Consider the following 19,479-nt stretch of genomic DNA (forward strand, 5'->3'; position numbering starts at 1 on the left):
AGGCACCAGAACATTCCTGAGTCACACGGCGTGGCTGCATGTCACGGTGCAGCGGAAAGGGGACGAAAGGTGGAGGCAGAATTAAGCCTGGCATTCTGGTGCTGCCGATCACCAAGGCTGTGATCTTCAGCAAACTGTCGTTTCCAGTTCCCTCACCTGCCAAATGAGCACTATTGCACCTAATAATGTAATAGCTGCTATTTATTAAGCACTTCCTGTACAGCGGCGTTCGTGCACACATTATCTCATACAATCTGTACAACAATCCTAAGAGGGAGGTATTATTAAACTCCCATTTTAAAACTCAGGATAGTAAGCTTAGGAGCTCTTAAATAACGCACACGGCCACGTGGTAGGTGAGTGGCAGAGACAGCATTTCCTTAACCATAATACAGTATTGTCTTACCTACCTCTGGGACTTGTGAGAATTCAATGAAAGAATAATGGGAAAGCGTTCTGCAAGCTGGAGGGCATTACAGACACGTAAGTTATTATCACCAAACCCCACAATGTTTTCTTAAATCCTGCAGCCATTTTTTCCTGTTTTAATTCCCTGCCAAGAAAGCCACTGGAGGAAAGCAAACCGTCTGCGCTGGCATTTACAGCACCCCTCCAACAGTCTAAGTTGCTAGCATCCACCTCTGGCTCTTCGGTACACGGCTCCAGTCCTCAAACCGGAGGAGGTACATGAGAACCAATAATCACTGCAAAAATGTCCACACCCCTCTGGGAGAACGGGCTTCACACTAAAGGCTGTGTGCGGTGCTTGAGGTCTACTGCATCAGAAGGTTAGCGAGTGGCTCTCAAAGACTCAGGGGGTTCCCAGGTGCTCCGGGAGACAAAGAGGGTCTCCCTGCACCACAGCGAGCTAGCTGGCAGCGCCATCCTGTGGGAAAGGCCTCCTTACAAAGTGTCTCTCCTAAACCTCGGGTGTGAATGAAGATTTTTAAAAATCATTTGCAGGGAGAAAAGGGCTTTAGAAGGTGCTCCCATTGAGTGGCTACTCCGTCCTGGGCGCAGTGCACAAGCTCTCGTCTGCTCTCACGCTAACCCTCTTGGAGGTTCCGTCCTCCTCACGGTGTAAGCTGAGGGGTGGGGAGTGCTCTGCCCAAGAACCACTGACTGAGCTCTACTCATTGGAAAGCCCAAGGTTTTTCACATCTGCACACAAATTTGGGCGGGGGGGGAGAATCAAAGAACCCTGTAGTAGAGATGAGTTTTTTAACTGAGCTATAATTGACATGTAACGTGATATTAGTTGCAAGAGCACAACATAATGATTTCATATCTACATATATTGCAAAACGATCACCACAGTTAAGTCTAGTTAACATCCTTCACCCCAGAGTTCTGAAGTTTTTCACCCTTGCGTTGAGAACTTCTAAGATCTACTTTCTTAGTAACATTCAAAGACGAAAGTCAATTACATTTTGACGTTCCCTTTATGAACAAAGTGTGGTGTATGATTATGTTTTTGCCTTCTCTCGTGCTACATTACAGCATGCTAACTTGCCTTCCTCCTTAACTGGATCTGGCGTCCCAGAAGAGAATTTAGCTAGCAGTCAGGAGGGAAGGGCCTATTTACCAAGCCTCTGAGGTTTTCGAGAAGCAATTCCTCAGGGCAGCCACCAAACGCAGTGACCACAAGGCCCCCATTCAGCACCGGAAGCCCCACTAAGACGAACCCAAGCAACGCCACTCGGCACTGCACACAGGAAGCTCACCCACTAGCACGTCAGACTCAACCTGGACAATCCATCCCAGCACCACCCTGGCACCTGGGGCTGCCACTGAACCCGCCGAATCATGTTTATGTTCTGTCTGACCTCATTCTACACCCAACAGTAGAGAAACTGAAAGACACTTACAAGCCTTCAGAGAAATTTGGGAAACATAAAAGACCCACCTGGGTCTAACTGGCAGCATCTCTGTGGGCGACGCACCAGGCCTGGGTAGACCATACGCCCGGGGAAGGGGGTGGGGACTCAGTTCCCAGCAGGAAAGGGTTAAATGAGGGTGTCATTCGGTGCCACCTGATCCAGAGTCAGTTCCTGGTAAAAAGGAAGCGTCCTTGCCTGCTGTGTACCTCTGCTAAAATTAAGTACCAACCTTCAATTTTATTATGGTATTCAGAACATAATGTCTTGAGCAGACAATCACATTCATATGCAAACCAAGAAGTAATTTGGGGCTGATAAAAAAAATGATAAAAACGTCTCTCCTCATCTAAAAAATAACTGGGAATGCAAAGGCAATCTCAGGCGGAGCGCTGGGGCTCGAGGCAGCAAGAAGAACGTAAAGAACAAGCCCGTGACGGTCAGCTGACGAGCGGATAAACAGAACGTGGACTATTCACAGAACTGAACATCACCAGCCGTCAAGAGGGAGGAGGTCCTGACTCTGCTCAACACGGGTGCACCTGAATGCCACATGCCAAGTACAAGAAAGAAGCCAGACCCAAAAGGCCACATGTATGATTGACACTATTTCTATAAAATATCCAGAAGAGACAAATCTATGGACAGGAAGTAGATTAGTCCTTTCCTAGGTTTTGGGAGTGGGATCAGGGAATTGGGGGGTGCCACCTAAAAGGGGAGCAGTGAAAACGCTCTCACGTTGCACTGACAGAGGCACCACTCTATAAATACACTCAAAGCTACTGCACTGCACGCCTTAGATGGGTGAACTGGATGACATTTGAATTCCACTTCAAAAAATCTATTTTTAAAAAAGAACACGAGGAATCTGTTTTCCCAAGTTCATTGCAGTATCACGGACCTGGAGCACTCTGTAAGTTGAAGCTGTACAATGCAATGACCTGATGCACTTATACATTGCAAATGATGACCGCAGTTGGGTTAGTTAACACCTCCATCACCTCACATAATTACCATTTCCTTCCTGGGGGGAGAACATGTGAGACCTACGTCTTCTCTTAGCGACTTTCAAGCGTATCACACAGTACAGTTAACTAGAGCACCTCGCTGCACATTAGGTGCCCAGGATGTGCTCATTTTATCACTGAAATGTTACCCTGTGACCAACATCTCTGCATGTCTCCCTGGCCCCGGACCCCATCCCAGCCCTTGGAAACCATCAATCTACTCTGTTTCTACAAGCTTGTTTTTTTGTTGTTGTTGTTGTTTATAGATTCTGCATGTAAGTGAGATCACATAGTATTTGTCTTTCTCTGAAGACTTAGTTCACTTAGCACAGTGCCCTCCAGGTCCATCCAAAACATGAAGAATATTGAGAATTTTACAAGTTCAAATGGAAGATGGAAGGGCCCTTCTATGGATGCACCACAACTGGCACAACACGCTAAACCCTCCTCTGAATATAAAAAAGGGAGCCGCCTCAAAGGGCACTGAACTCGGCCACAGCAAGAAGGGCCTGTCGGTAGCTGCTGCCTTCACCAAGTCACACAGTGACAGGGTTGGGGATAGTGTGTGTACAGAGCTGACCAAAAGGAGGAAGAAACAGCCTTTGGAAAGATCCAGGATGGGTCCTGAAAGAGAGAAGGAGCAACACGGCCCAGCTCTGCACCCAGGGTCTCTGGTGACAGGGGGGCAGCAGGGGAGGAGAGCACCCCCACCCCCACCAGGACGCCCACAGCGGGAGGCCCGTGTAGATGAGTGGCTCAGAGGAGGTGAGCGCCAGGTGCCTGAACTGGCAGCCCCTTTGCTACTTCGCTTCCAGGGCAGACTCCGGACAGCAAGCATGTGTGTATTTCTCTGCGGTCTCTGAAGGCAGGTGTCAGGAGTTTGCCCCACGAGGGGTTAGCTGGGAAACTCTCCGTCTAGGGAATATTATGACAGGCAGTGTTCGCTGAGCACATACGTGTGTCAGGCTGTGTACTAAGAACCTGACCACCTTTGACTTGTTCAGTCCTCTGAGAGACTGGAACTGTGACTGTCCCCATTTTCTAGACAGGCAAACTGAGGCTCAGAGGGCATAAATTACCAGTGGTCACATGCTAGTCCTTGGGCGGCCTGGCCCCAGAGTGCTTGGCCACGGTGGAAAGTGGTACAAGACTCCGGCTGTCTGCGACGGCCCAGGACATGACAGCACATGGCGACAGGCTCTTATTATGGAAAGGGATGAGGATATTTAGGAAAAGTCTGATTTGTTCCCCCCTTCCTCCCAGACTCACAAGTATTTGTTGCTTATAGTTGCCTGGTAACCTGACACATGCTGTCTGTGTCTGGCTGAGCTAAGTGACTCCGGTGTGGTTTTAAAGGGACAGATGCACGCGTCCACTTCCTGTCCCACACACAGGACCAGCCTCTCGTTCATAATTTTCCATTACGTGCATCTTCACCACCAGCGTGGACTCCTGACCCAACGTTCCGTGTTGAGGTCACAGGCAGCGCGGCCAGGCCACTCTCAGCGAGGGGGGGCGGCAACAGCCACCTACACACCCTCAAGTGGCAGGCCCATGTGAAAGTGAAGGCGCAGGTCCAGAAACTGCCCCTGCCACCCCCACATCCCAGTTGGTGCTTTGAGAAAGCAGGAGCCTGGGCAGGGAGTAGTCCACTCATAGGTCCACTTGGGCAGGATGACGGCCGACTCTCGCCAAGGAATCCGTCCTGACTCACCAGCTCTCTCTGGCAATGGGAGCGTCTCCTAGGCTGCCTCACCCCAGTGGGACGGAGAACAGTGAGAGCACACAGGTCACATGTGCACTGTAATCAGCGCTGTCTGCCGCCCTGCCAGGTCACGGGCTCACTGATAAAAACAGGTGTGTGGGGGGGGGCGTTTAAATCCGTGTACACACCCTGAACTTTGCCTCCCGCCACTGAAGAGGAAGCCTGTTCAGTAATCCCGTGTGGTAGATAAATCAGAAGTGCCTACTTCTGATGGACTGTGATTTTAAAAAAAAAGTACACACAGTGCTAGGTAATGAAAAGATGCTTATGGAATTGAATTTACCTTCTCAGTTTTGATGTAATGAAGGATGACGTTAACCACATGTCTGTTGGATGAGTAACTCCCCCCGGGGGAAGGACTGACCCAGGCAGGAGGCCGGGGCCTTCGCCCGGCCAGGGACACAGCGTTCCATGGCTGACCCCCCGGAAGGTTAAAACTCCACGTGACTGCGTCCCAGTATGTACCCACATGTACTTTTCTGCTGGCATTGTTTTCCACTCCTCACCTAAGGATATGTTTATTGATTTGAGAGAGAGAGGGAAACATCAGTGAGAGAGAGAAACATCAACTGGTTGCCTCCCATACGTGCCCTGACCGGGAATCAAACCTGCAGCCTACTTATGTGCCTGCCCAGGGACTGAACCCCCGGCCTTTTTGGTGTGTAGGATGACACTCCAACCAACTGAGCCACCTGGCCAGGGCGCTGGCATTTTTAAAATGGAAAACCCCAGACAGATAGCAGGGGCCATACACAAACCCCTGTAACCTCGTACTTCCTTACGAGAGCTTAATGAACTGTAATTTCAGTTATTCTTTTGTACTGGGCAGGTACCACTGTGTGTTGGCTCTGGCCCGGCACCCCAATTTTGGTGGAAGTCACACAGGGGCGTTCCCGTGCTCAGACTTCTTCCCCTAGCTCTCACTTTTCCCCAGGGCCCCATCTTCCCCGGGGGCTGCCCCTACCCCAGCAGAAGCCAGGCGAGCACAGGGTCTCCATCAGTCTGGCTACAGCAGCTCCCCCTTAATCCTTCACCATTTGGGGGCACCCAGGACCCCTGTCCTCTGATTTTGCAACTTTCCTATCTTGTTCTCAAAGCTGAGAAAGTCAACAGCTCAAGAAGCAAACAGAGGTCGTGCAGATTTCCTAGCAAACCGCCCAGCCGTTCCTCAACCCAGCACTCACAGCAGAGCTGGGGACAGGGGACAAAGCACGAGGCTCACCCAGCACGAGGGCTGCCACTGGGAAGACGGTTCCAGAGTCACTGCCTGAGCCCAAATGCCACCTCTGTCTCTTAGCAGCCAGGTGCTTCGGTTTCCTCATCTACCACGTGGGTGCTGACCTACACCACCTGCCTCACGGGAGACAATCCTCAGAAAGCTGCTAGCAGAAGGCTCAAGACAGACACACATGGAAAGTCTACAGTATTTACCAGTTCTTAGTGTTATCATTACATTTACACCTGTGTTTAAACAAAAATAAAGTCACCCCGTCAGCTCGAATGACAGCTAAATACTTAAAATTAAACCTCTTAGGAGGCTGCGCACATTCCTCCTGCTTTATCCCCAGCTCTGGGTGGTGAGAGGTGCACAGCAGGCAGAGTTATGTCTGGTGTCCACATCTCCACCAAGCAGGGGGAATGGGACGTTTCATTTAGCTGGATTCAGACAAGAAATAGACACAAGGCTCGCAGTATGCCATGCCTAGCGTGAGGACAACCTCACACGCTCCAGTTAATTTGGGGGTTGGGGGCAGTTCTGATGGGGGGCAGCAGAGGTGAATCATCGTGGGGTCCCCGTGTTCCATTCAGAGGCCATGACGGCTTCGGCAGAGACCGACCCCCACGTCCAGCCGACACGTGGCGCAGACACTCACCAGACAGCCCGGCTGCTCTCCACTGTTCTCCGACGGCTGTCAGGCAGGAGACGCCTGCCCAGGCAGGAGGGAGCAGCCCAGCCTGGGCTCAGCCCCCTGCAGACGGCAGTGCGGAGCCTGCCACTGGGATCCCGGCACGGGGGAGTGCGGCACAGGACACGCACCTCGCAGCACGGGCACTACGACCGCATTTCAGAGAAGGAGAGATCGCGGTTCTTGGTAGGAAGTGAGGTTATACCCAACCTCCCACCCCGGAGAGGTGGGTTAAATACGGGGCGGGGGCCTTCCCACGGAACACCACCGCCATGCAGCTGTGTCGGAGGAGGACACACTGCGAACACGGTCCCACATCTTTACATACACATTAGGTTCAAAAACTCGGCGTGAATGCGTGGCATCTTCCGTTGTTTTCATGAAATAAGTATACAGGGCGGGGCAAAAGTAGGTTTACGGTGGTGAGTACGTGAAACACAGTTTGCTCTTGTATTACGATTTAACTAATGTATTATTTTCTGTACAAACAACTGCACGCCGACCTTTGTCCCATCCTGTCTATTAAATAAAAGGAGAAAGAAAAGTCAACTCAAAAGATGTGTAATAAAACTGAACAGTGGTAAGCTTTCCATTGATTTGTAATTTTTTTTTTGCTTATATGCATTTTTACTTTTAAAACGTGTTTAATATGACTTACCAAATTAAGACTTTTTTTGTAAGAAAAAGAAGCAGGCTCGATAAGCGTGTACCTGGTGGAGCTGAAGTCTGAGCCCAGTGCTCTGCGGAGCCCACACCGAAGCCCCTTGGGTTCTGGCACCCCCACCCCCACCCCTACCCCAGAACGCAGCCCCTCTCTCGCCCAGAGGCTGCTGCTCAGCTCCGCCCGCCGGAGCCGCAGGGCTCTGCATTCCAGAGTAATGGTGGGGTGGCCGCACACGGCTTCCCAGAGCTGGGGAAAACAGCTCTGGGTGAAGGAAGCATGGTCCTTGTCAGAACGGTTATTTCTAGAAGCTGGGCAGGAAGGCCGGCCTTTCTGAGACCTGTTCTTTAGCCAGAAATAGAGCTGCCTCTGCCCGCCTGCAGGTGAGGGAGGGGCCTGCTTGGACTTCCCACGAGGTACTAGGGACCTGGTGGCGGTCCCACCACAGCAGACTGGGCATCAGAAGTCCACCTCTAGGTGAGTGGCATCCAAGAGACAAGAGTGACGGGGAAAAGCCGGGAAGCTAATGCCCACGTACCCAGCCCGGTTATGGCCGGGCCTCCTGAGCAGCCTGTTTGGGGGCAGCACAGGGAGCTCGGACCAGCCCTCTCAGTGTCCGCTGGCCCGAGCAGAGCTGCTCACACAGGGCCCAGGCCCAGACCCACAGCCCTGCTGGGCCAGATGTTAAGTAGAACCAGCACTGGGTGGACTGGCCTGAGTTCACATCCCAGCTTCTCTACTTACTACATGACCTTGGGCAAGGTACTGAACTTCCACAGCCCTCAGTATACCTGCCTGTGTAAGGGAACTGAAAACACCTCTTGGGGGAGCTGCTCTCTAGAAGAACAACCTATGTCAGCGCCCAGCGCGTCCTGGTCCTCAAAGCCCGACCCAGTGGGATTTCGCCTGGCAAGCAACGAGGTCATTGTACAGCACCCTCATCATGTCAGCACTGCCTTTCCATTTTATTTTGCCTTCAAGGAATCTAAATTCCTCATACGGGTCCCTGACTTCACGGTTTACAGAAGGGTTACACATCACCTCTCGTAAGCCTCGCCGCACGTGGGTACCCACCTTACAGATGGGGAGCCCCAGGCTCCAAGCTGAGCTCACAAACCAGCAGGCGGCCGAGGCCGGTGTCCAGGCCGCCAGCTTCCCAGCCAACACCCTCCGCCAGCTCCTCTTTGGGTCTGCTGCCAGACCAGGCTCTGACTCACTCTTTCCTGACACAAAACCCGACTGTCCTCTCTCCGAAGTTAGAACAAGCACTCGCTGTGGGAGTCATGCTCAAGCAAACACTCTTTCAACAGACGGTCAAGACGCTTTCACAAGGAAGGCTCCTTGCTAGGCTCTGAGGGGAGCAGGGAAGGGAGTGAATCCAGCCTCGGTCCTTGGAGGAGCCTGGGGCTGGTGCTGGCAGGGCAGTGGCGGCCCTGCCTCCTGTCATTCCCAGCCTTCGGGACTCGAGGGGACACGGGGCAGCCGGCTGGCAGCCCCAGGCTCTGCTAGGAATTTGCTGTGGGAATTTGCTCTCCTCGCCCCTGCCGCCCTGCGGGGCTCCCTGGACCCAGTTACTAACTGGAGCTGCCTCTCCCTGTGGTAGCCATTCCTCTCGGTGGAGAGGGGAAGGGTGCTATCCACCCAGATCTTCAGACTGTGACCTTATTTGGAAACAGGGTCTTTGCACGTGTGATCAGTTAAGGAGGATGGGACGGAATCAAACTGGAGAGAGGGTGGGCACTAAGTTCCACGACTGGTGCCCTTAAGAGAGGACAGGACACGGAGAGCACACTGAGAAGGCCGCAGGAGGCAGAGACTGGAGGAGTGCAGCTACAGGCCCAGGGTTCCCAGGACCCGCCAGCAGCTGGAGAGGCGAGGAAGGGCCCTCCCCTAGAGCCTCCAGAGGGGGCAGGGCCCTGAACACCCCGAGGTTGGACCTCCGGCCTCCAGCCCTTTGGGAGGATATGTGTGTGTGTTGCTCTGAGCCACACCTCCTGTGAGGTGCTTTGTCTCAGCAGCCCCCGGAACCCTGCACCTTTAAACCGGCTTGTTCCAGCCCCGGTGGCCAGGGCAGGAGGCACTGCCACCCTGAGACGAGAGCTTGGCCTGCCGTCCTGGGGCTGTGGGCGCTGTGTTCGGTGAGGCCCGGGCTTCCAGTTTAATTCCGGAGCGTGCACATTCGCACATGCACACACCCCCACTCTCACCCCACTTCCAACTTCTAAGAATAGTGTGCTGCCAAGGACGGGCTCCAGCTCTGTCTCGGAATTGGCCCGCTCCCGGGGGAGGTTTCCTTGTGGTTTGGGCTGGGATCTCTTTCTCTGGCACCGCTAGGCTGCGGCGGGAACCGGCTCCCCGGCTCCCCGTCCACGATGACAGGAGCCTGGCAGGACTCCCGGCCCAGGGGGTCAGGCTGGACGTTTGCAGCATTTTTCTGCCCCTGCTGGACCCTCCCGATTCCCTTCTAACATCCACGGGTATTTTTATCGAAGGCCTCTGGAGTGTTTAAAATAAAATAAAATGGGACACTGCTCCCCCGGCTGCGTGTCCTCCTCCAGCCTCCCTGCCGGGCAGAGCTGTTGCCAAGAATGAGCTCTGAGCGGCCACCTGCCACCCTGGCAGATGGCAGGTGATCTGGGAGTGTGATCTCATCCCAGCTTTGGCTTTGCCACCGGTTTTCTTGAAAAACCACCTTCCCCCTCGGGTCCTCACTTTTTCTAAAAGAGAGGCAGGCGGGACCGGACGGTTGGTTAGGTGCTTCCCGGAGCTGACATTCTGAGATGACACACCTCCTCCTGCGCTAGGGAGCAGCGTGTCTGCTCGCTCACAGGGCCCCCTCCTGCCGTTGCTGGGCACCGCAGGCCCCAGCGCTGCAGAGACGCTGGGATGGGAAGAAAGCCCAGCGCCCCGTCAGGGAGGTGGGCACAGTGACAGCAGGAGAAGACAGTGGAGGGGTGACACCCAGTGCAGGCGGCAGCTGGCGGAGGTGAAGCAACAGAGGAGTCCAAGGAGGAGTTGGGTGGCCAGGCAGGAAAGGCAGAGGGAGCTCCAGGGCAACGGCGAGGTCCAAGCGGATGCACTGAGGGTGGCGGCCTGGGGCAGTGCGGGGCAGGAGGGGGGGCCCAGATGGCGATGGCAGTTTGGAGTCTTTCCTGGAGGCCGCAGGGAGCTGGGAGGCGCAAAGGCACAGGGTGCCGCGCTCCCATCTGGTTTTCTTCAGGAAGCGTCATCTGGACACCCGGAAATCTGGGGTGTCCTGGGGCCTCCAGAACCACCGCCTCCTGTTTTCAGCTGGCTCCCAGAAGGCCGCCAGGAAGCTTTCCACGGTCACCTGAACAACAAACACTGAGGGGCCGGGGTCCTCCCCCTGCCAGTCCTGGGGTGATAACCGGCACTGTCGGGAACGTGGGGCCGCAGGGCGGGTGGACCCACGACTCTGTACCTGTGCAACCCTCCAGCTGCAGAATCCTGAGCACGACTCTGGGGTCAAGACTCCCAGGCGGAAAGCCCTGCTGCTTACGTGACTTGGTCTTGAATCTGTTACTGAACTTCTCTTGAGACTCAGTACTCCCGCCTCTGAAACGGGCCCACTGCCGACCGTGACGACAGGCATTTCCCGTGCTAGATAAACGAGTCAATAGGTGTATTGTGCACAGGGCCCGGCTGAAGACACAACGCTCCACACGGGTGCGTCTCTCCTCCTGACGTCACAAACCTGGGGCGGGGACTGAGATAAACAGTTGTTTATCCGAGATAAACCGGAGCCCAGGAGGGAGATGGGGAGCAGGCTGCCTGGAGGGGCAGCTGGGCCTACGGGTGGACGGTGGACGGTGGGTAGTACCATGAGAATGTTAGGGCTTTTGTCAGTGTGTCAGCACAACCACTAAATTCTCCTGCAGCTAGAGAAGCCCAGAAGCTGGAACGTGAATGCCGCCAGCAAACCGGTGTGGGCCTGGCCCTCGGTCTGACGTAAGTGGAGTTGGCCAGGCTGCAGAGTGTTGGCAGCTGAGTACTGAGCACAGCAGCCTCATCAACAGTGCCGAAGGTACTCCCAAGACTCTGGGCGTTTCTTAGCAACTGCCTATTTGGGGGAACACTGAGTGCCACGGGGAGGAAGGCTGGGGAGCCTATGTATGACAGGCAGCATCCTCGATCAATATGCAGTGTCCGCCACCTGCAGCCTGGCCCCCTCGGGCCAGCTGCTCTCTCCCCAGGCCATGGCACCAGACGGGAGGACCTCCACGAGGCCATCAGCTACCCGACAGGCCTCTAGGCAGCTTCCAGGACCAAAATCTTGCGGAGGCGCCCTGGCTGCCAGACAAAGCCCAGCGGGCAACTGTTTTCCTTCAAACCACCTGAGCTGCTGACATGACGCGAGTGGGGAAAACAAATACCCAACAAAACGCAGCAGACCCTCCACACTCGGACCCAGGGCTGGGCACAGAGGGCGCCTGCGATACACAGAACACCCCCGAATGGAGTCTAGAATAGGTGGGTCTTCTTTGCAACCAATACACAGGTTCTAGAAAATTCTGGGCTACAAATGCTTGCCGGACCCTGGTTCTTTTTCCACTCTGATACACACCATGTCATTTTGTCTTTGAAAAATTTATTTTGGGGAATTAAAAAGATTCTGCCAGGGCCAGGCCTCTTGGCACAGGCAGTTGATATCAGGTGTAAAATAACAGTTACCTGTCGTCACTGCACACCCAATTTAAAACGAATTGTTCCGTTCAGTTCAGGAGAGGAGGCACCCCACTTCCAGGAGTATGTTGTCAGTGACTCTGTCTTGACTGTTCTCCCCCCGACCCCCTCCCAATTAAATCAAGACTGTTCGGCACATTGTGAGATGAGCTGGGAGGTTGCTGTGGAGACAGGAGGATTTTTCATCGCATCAACATTTCAATCTCCTAATGAGAGGGGAGCCGGCAACACCTTCCGCCTGCTCCTGGGATGAATGTTCACAGCCAGGACAAGAGCCTGTTGGACGGAACAGGACGATGAATGGTGTAAGCCTCCAGGTGTCCTGCTGCAGCAACCCAGAGAGTCCGCGGCTTCAGCGTCTATGAGCAGGAGGCAGGTGCGGGCAGTATGCAAGAGGCCAACTCCCCACTTCCCCTTCCCCACTCTGGGCAGCCCTAGAGAGGGGCCTGCAGGCCCTGAGGCTGGAGGTGGGATAGCACCAAGTCAGCCAGCAGAGATCTGTGGGAGCTGGCCCAAAAGACCAGGGACACGGTTGGTGCCAAGAAGAGCCAGAAGAGACAGCCTTGTATTTCTCAAGTGTTGATCTGACCGTGGTGCTCCCTCGAGTAAGCCCCTCATTAGCTCTCTGCTGCCCTCGCCATTAAGTTCCAACTCTTCGGCACGGCGCGGGCCACACTCGGTGCCCGACGGACTCTTCCAAACCCCCGTCTCCCTCATTCCCTAAATAAATGCCCCGCGGTGGGTGAGTCCAAAGCCTCCCTGGCTGAGCACATGTTGTTCGCTTCTCCGTAGATCCTCTCCCAGCTTCTTCCAGCCTGGGCCAGCCGTTCTCATTTCTCCAGGTCTGGGTCCGGTGTCTTGAGCCCTTGGTGGCCTTCTCTCCGCATTCCCTCCCTCCCCACCTCTCCAGGAAGGTGCTGGAATCAGTGTCTTGGCGCAGCTAGCATTTTCCACATCGTGACCTATTACAGTTGGTTTGCATGTCTGCCTCCCGCGCTGCAGCTGAGCCACTCAAGGGAAGGGGGTTTGTCTTAGAAGGAATGGCGGAAGGATGGAGGAAAGGGCAGAGATGAAAGAAAGGGCCGTGTCCACTGGAGATGGACGTAGAACTGAAACCACCCAGGACCCGGGCCCACGAGGGGTGCGGGCAGCCATCGGGGCCAGTTACAGGCGTGCTCTGGGCAGCGGCCCCTCTCCCGTCCCCCTGAGCACCCTCAGGACGAGAGAGGGAACATCGAGCCCGCCTGGTGCTGTTAAGGAGCGAAGAACAGCTGTTCATTTGTTCCCCAACAAAAATCTCTGAAAGAGATTCTTATCAGGTTATAAGAGCACCTTCTGGAAGACTTGGTTTAAACCTAAGGAAAAAAACTAACCCTATCTCGACATTCGAACAGCCAGAGCCACAGTGAACAAACCCATCGCCCTGGGCTTGAGACCGAGAGCCGCTGTTGGGTGGGGGGTGACCTCGGAGTGCCCGGGCACAGACCGAACGTCCCACTTAGGTCTCTACCAGCTCCGGCCCCTGCCCCCCACAGGCTCAGACCCAGGTGCCCTCCCATCCAGCTGCAGGTTTCCAAGCTAAACAGGGGCCTCCCGTCCATGCCCAGGCAGACAACAAACTGCCTCTGGGGCTGGGTGTCGCCCTTTGTTGGGATTTATTTGGGTCTGCCCAGCAGCCTCTTCAAAACCCATGAGTGGGGAAGGCGGGTCCTCGGCAGTGCTCCGCCGCACGCCCCCCGCCCTCCAGCCTTCCCCGTGCGTGGGAAATGGGCAGCAACCCCCAGAAGCACAGACGGGTAAGGAGCCTCCGAGGCCAACGCCAGGTCTCGGCCATTGCTAATCCAGCATGGCAGCCGCCAGGGTCAGCTCTTCTTCCCGTCTGAGTCGTCAAGTGCCGAATTCCCAGAGGCTCTGAATCCCTCCGACACAGATCTCGTCGTCATCACCTGTGGTTCCTCCCTGGGGACCCGGCACGTGCCTGGCACAGGGTAGGCACACGGGGACGTGCCTGTCACAGAACCTAGGGTCGTGTCTGCTGTGGAATCTAGTTGCTGTCTCGGTCGTGGGGAGCGGTTTTCCTCCAGGATTTGCTGGGTCAAACCCCCATCTCCAAGGCTCTCCCTCTGTGTGTAATTTCAAAAAGCTAAATGAGAACCCAGCAGTATATGAAATATATGCGCATGTGATGGGTAGAAGTATGCCCCCCCCAACACACACACCAAAAATGTCGAAGTCCTCACTCCCAGCACCTATGAACACGACCTTCTTGGGAAGTAGGGTCTTTGCCAATGTAACCCATTGAAGATGAGGCCACAGGAGAGCTCCTAACCCAACAGACCCGGTGTCCTTATAGGAGGGAAATTTGGAAACACAGGAAGAACGCTACATGTGGACAGAGACGGAGACTGGAGAGATGCAGCTACCAGCCCAGGTGGGACCCCAGAGCTCGGAAGAGGCAAGGAAGGACTCCGCCCAGATTCTCAGAGAGCGGCCCTGCCAACACCTGGGGTTCGGCCGTCTGGCCCCCAGAACCGTGAGACAGTGAGTTTCTGTTGCTGTAAGCTGCACGCTTTGTAGTCATCTGTTACAGCAGCCCGAGGAAATGAATACTGTCCAGCAATCAAACGGCAGTGACGTTGTGTTTGTTTTTCATTTTAACACTTATTTAATGTCAGCGCTGATCTCAGCAACATGTGTTTGGGCAGTGTCCACTTCGTGGTGTTCCCCACTTGCACTGGTCCACGGTGTGCGCCAGCCCCCACGCCAGGCACCCGAGCGGCAGGAGTGGGTCGCCGGGAGGCCATGGCGAGGACGGCTCTGTCAGGCGGCCAGCTCCATGGACAGCTGCACGAGTGCAGTGCAGCAAGCTCCATACACACCGATGGCAGAGACAAGGGGCATCTACTGAGTGTGTGCTACCGAGGGCTGGACACTGTGCAAAGCGCCGTGTCCACACGGTGGCATTTACTCCCGCACAAGCTGACGAGGGAAGGTGCTGTCGTGATGCCCACTTTCCCACAGGGGACGTTCGCCTCAGAGACCACGGGCCCATGAGGCTCTAACCAGGTCGGGGCCCATGCTGGCCACTCAGGGAGGACAGAGACCTGCTGCGGCCGGCTACAGAGAAAAGTGAGTGCTCTGATTCAGAGGGGTGAGGGCCCTTTAAATGGGAGAGTCATTTAAATGTTAAAGCATCACAGTAGTGGAATTTTCAGAATACCCTATTTACATAAAAACAGGCAACTGGGTAAAGAATTTGTGGCCATCCTTCTTCAGCCGCTAACAAGCACAGCCAAGTGCTCCTGATGGCTCGTAGGAGCCAAGAGCCATCACCTCCGTGTGCGCTTGTGCAGGAAGGCGGGACAGAGCTCCTGCTTTGCTCCTCCGCACCTGTCTGAACTCTTCAAATTGGCGATAGGGAAAGCACCATCTTTGTTATTACTCTGGCTAATCCCGTGTAGCCTCGTGTCTGGGGCACTGTTCTCAGCGAATGTGTTAACTCAGCTAATCCGCAGCGCGACCCCGTGGTAGGGACTCTATGACACCCATTTACCAGATAGGACTTGGCCCAGCAAGACCCGGAGAGATTAGGCAAAGCGCCCACGGTTGGAGCTGGATTCAAACCCAGACACTCTAGTCCGGAGTTCATGCCATGAACCACCTCCCTGTGACGAGGGAGGGGGCAATTTCTGGAGGAACAATGACTAACGAGCCTCAGCCCCAACCTGACACCATTAGGCTCTCTGATTCTTCTCCGATGCCTCCTGCACACATTCTCCACTTCTTCTCTCTGCCCATTTCTAGCATTCTGGAATGAGCTAAAAATATAACGTATAACACATAAAAATAATGATATGCTCGTGCTTGTCCGCGGCGGCAGGAAAACTTCCCTATTAGGACAACCCAAGGGATGTACAATTTCAGCCAAGAGCGAAGAGATGCTAGCGAGCGAATGACAGAAAAAACAACAGGGAAAAAGAACGCAGCTGTCAAGGTTGGGAGTCACCTAATTTGCATCAGGATGAGAGTCAGTGGGGGAGGGGGAGCGGGAGGAGAAGGAGGGGGAGGAGGAGGGGCAGAGAGGAGCGTGAATGGCAGGCACAGAGTGCGGGGTAACTGGTAACTGGAAAACGTGAGTGGTGCGGAGTAGGGCGCCCCAAGGGGTGCCCATGTGTCCGGGGACTTCACATTCACAAGGACCCCCTCTGGTTTTGTGGGTCAAAAACGGTCAGATACCGGCACTTCTGTATGGTTCATTTTACACACAGAGCAGCCCTGGAAACACTGGAAGAAGTATCCATCCAAAGTGTTCAATGTAGGATACCTTCTGTCACCTTCTCTGGCCATTTCCCCTCCTGCTCCTGCTCCCCCTCCACCCCTCTCACCCTAGTCTCTCTTCTCCTTCATCCTCCTCTTCTTCCTCCCTCTTCTTTTCACTTTGAACTATATAGCAAGACTCTAATGATCATTCTTGACAACACCTCCTGAGAAAGATGAACACAGCTGTGTGTACATACATGTACAGTGTGTCTGCGCATTTGTGTACTGTGTACTCGCACATGTGCACAGAGTACATGTGTCTGAGGAAGGACACAGGGCACCTCCTCCTGGTGGCCAAGCCTGCAAGACACACAGGACGAGAGGTGTTCCTGCCGTGAGTGCCACCTGGCTGCTCAAAGGTCATGGGGCCAGGCCTCCAGCTCAGCCCCAGCAGGGGAGAAAAGGGCCCATTTCAGGGAGCAGGACACACCGGCCACAGGCCCCCCAGGCCTTGAATTCAACCTGACACCCAGTGGACAAGGGATTTTTCAGCGCTGGAGTGCTCGACAACAAACAGAAAAGGTCTGAGGTTACACCTCACCCTGCACTGCCTGACGGCCTCCCTGGAGCTCAGGTGTTCAGAGGCAAAAGACAGGAAAGGCCCGGGAGGCAGGGTGTGGCCTTTTGGCTTGGAGCGTGGGCACCCTGGCTCTGCGGCTTCCTGGCTGCAGGAGCTCGGGCAGGGTTTGTGTCCAAGCCGCATCCTCCTGTGTGAAGGGAGGCCATGCCGGCAGGGCTGTGTCAGGGGCTATCGTAGTTTAAGGGACAAGGGGGAGTGGAGAGGAAGCCCTCAGCACAGCATCTTAGACACAATATACCAAAACGTGCTGGGTGGTGGAATTTGAAATTGCTGTCCCTTTAAATGTGCTCACAGCAGGCCAGGTGTGGTCTGCACAGCAGTGGCTCTGCCAGTTTCTTCCTGTCATTTCCGGCCCAGGATCTCCAGTCCTGCTCCCGTCTGGCCGACAACACACTATCCTCAGCCCCCACGCCCCGGCTGCTAGGAGAGGTGAAACCGAGTCACAGCCACTGGGGCAGCAGGGCTCCTTTTCTTTGACACCTTAACTTAAAACAATGGGTTTTGTTTTGTTTTTTTCAGTCTCACAGCCAGGCTTTCAGGCACTCTGCCAGCAGACAAGATGACTGTTTTCCTTCAGAGGCTCCCAATTCCCATTGTGCAACTTAGAACCTGGGTGAAAATGCCAAACAACAAACCATCTGCCGGGCTTTCAGACAGGGCCATTTTCAAAGAGGGCTTCCACATCTTCGTAGGACTCTACACTGAGCCAGGATTAAGTAATTGCCACATTAAAGGGACGCACCTTTAACATTTCCATGACATAATCATATGCAATTACGATCACGTGAAAGAACACTTTATAATTAATGATGACTCCACTTCCTGAAATGTGTAATCCTTCTGTCTTGAATTCCAAAGAGGCTGGCAGAAGGGAGGCGCTAAATATACATCAGGAACTGATATTTAAATCAGTTTCTAGTTCACCTTTCGATGTGAACAGTAAAACCAGAACAGAGGCTAAGCTTTATCAGGACTCTAATTCTTTACATCTATGAGGCTAAACATTTAGCAACAACGAAGCCACACAGAAACACCGACAGCCACAGGCCTGCAGTGCGTGTCCCTGAATAGCAGTAATTTCGCCCAAGCAGGCACAGGAACGGCCTTTCCTGAAACGCATGAAAACCCACCCCAGCTGTTCCGGCTTTTTGGCAACGATGCTGTGTTATCACTTAACAAAAGCACTCGGACTTATCTCTGTGGCTTGAAAAGGAAAATCGTTTTTCTCTTGATTAGGGAAGTTTCCCACGAAGCTGGAAACCCCACGTGCCCAGCACTGTTTTACGTACTGACCACGTAACAGCACTCAGTCTTCGTTCGCAGCCATCCCGAGCCAGAACTGTCAGGGTCCCGTCTTACAAATGAGGACACAGAGGCACTGAGTTGTGGCGTGACTTGCCCACGCCGCCATTCCCCACTGGGAAAGGCCCACGTGCGTGAACTACAACCCAGATGAGATAAACAGACTTTCTAGATTCTACCATTCCCTCTGTCACCCCAGCAACTACCCACGAGGGAAACCCCAGAACCTCCTTACATCTAAGTTCTGTTGCTAGCAAAGTTGCACGGCTACCACAGATGAAAATGCAGAGGGAATAAAATCTGACTCGCAGCAACACCCAAAAGGCTTCCAGAAAAAAAAAATCTGACAGTTTTTCTCAAAAACAAACAAACAAAAGAAAAACAAACCCACCACCAAAACCACATAAATTGCCTCTATTTGATTTTCCAACTTGCTCACAGCACCCAGTTGTCTGCTTTCGTCAAGGAGATACGGAGGGGGCGCTCCACCTCCCAGACAGCCCCAGGTAAGGCAAAGGTTTACCTTGTCATAATAGTATCGCAGGGCTCTGCTCAGCTTATCGTAGTTCATGTTTGTTTTGTTTTTTCGGAGTCCCCACAGTTTGGCCACTTCTTCTGCTTTGAGGAGCTTGAATTCACCATCGTTGGAGGTCCAGCAGATCAGATGCTCATGTTTCTGGTCCAGCAGCAACTGCAACAGGAACTGCCACAGCGTGATTGCACTCTCCATACCTGGGGAGGAAGGGGCCGGTCAGAGCGCCAGTGCACATCAAGCCCGGGGGCAGGGCTGCGGGTGAGCCTCAGCTCCCCCCTCCCCACTGGGGAGCCTGCTAAAGTCACATTCACGTCCACCCCAACAGGCCACACCGAGCCGGGAGCCCTCTGAATGCATTTTGGAAACTGCCATAATTTAGAAGAACTATGGGGAAGCCCTGTGATCCTCGCATTCACAACACACATTCCCTCGGGTGGCAGGGTTACAATGGAAATAAAGTGAGAAAATGATTCATGAACGGCCCACTTGTAGAATTAACCCCCATACAAATGGTTCTCCACTTGACACTAGTGTCTGTTCCCACCCATCCCACCAACTCCTGTGGTGCTCAGTCTCTGGTCGGTTAATTGCTATGAAAGCTGAACCCCTTGATAAGAGCATTTGTGTGGGTGCTTGAGGTAATGAGGTTGGAGCACATCAGTCGGTGTAACTACAGGATGAACTCGCCGAGGAAGGGACGTGGTTGGATCACTCTCTGTATTCCCAGCGCTGTGATAACCCAGCACGACGCCCCAGTGCAGCTCGCACCCAGCTGACAGATGTCTGCCACTTGGAGAGGTCTTCCTTCCCCCGTGTTCGTC

The 19,479-nt window shown here is 54.0% G+C and overlaps 1 protein-coding gene across 2 annotated transcripts in view; it reads right to left on the reverse strand.

Moving 5' to 3' along the window:
• The window catches only part of ELK3 (ETS transcription factor ELK3), a 65,112-nt gene that overhangs the window by 18,711 nt on the left and 26,922 nt on the right, over nucleotides 1-19,479 (reverse strand). For both annotated transcript variants that reach the window (XM_045826547.1, XM_045826548.1), the window contains exon 2: nucleotides 18,647-18,855. In XM_045826547.1, the coding sequence (XP_045682503.1) occupies nucleotides 18,647-18,853 (207 nt within the window). In that variant the 5' untranslated portion in view covers nucleotides 18,854-18,855. The remainder of the gene's footprint in view (nucleotides 1-18,646; nucleotides 18,856-19,479) is intronic.

The sequence above is a fragment of the Phyllostomus hastatus genome, unplaced genomic scaffold (genome assembly GCF_019186645.2).
Source record: "Phyllostomus hastatus isolate PE091 unplaced genomic scaffold, TTU_PhHast_1.1 phas_scaffold_755, whole genome shotgun sequence".
Classification (NCBI taxonomy): domain Eukaryota; kingdom Metazoa; phylum Chordata; class Mammalia; order Chiroptera; family Phyllostomidae; genus Phyllostomus; species Phyllostomus hastatus.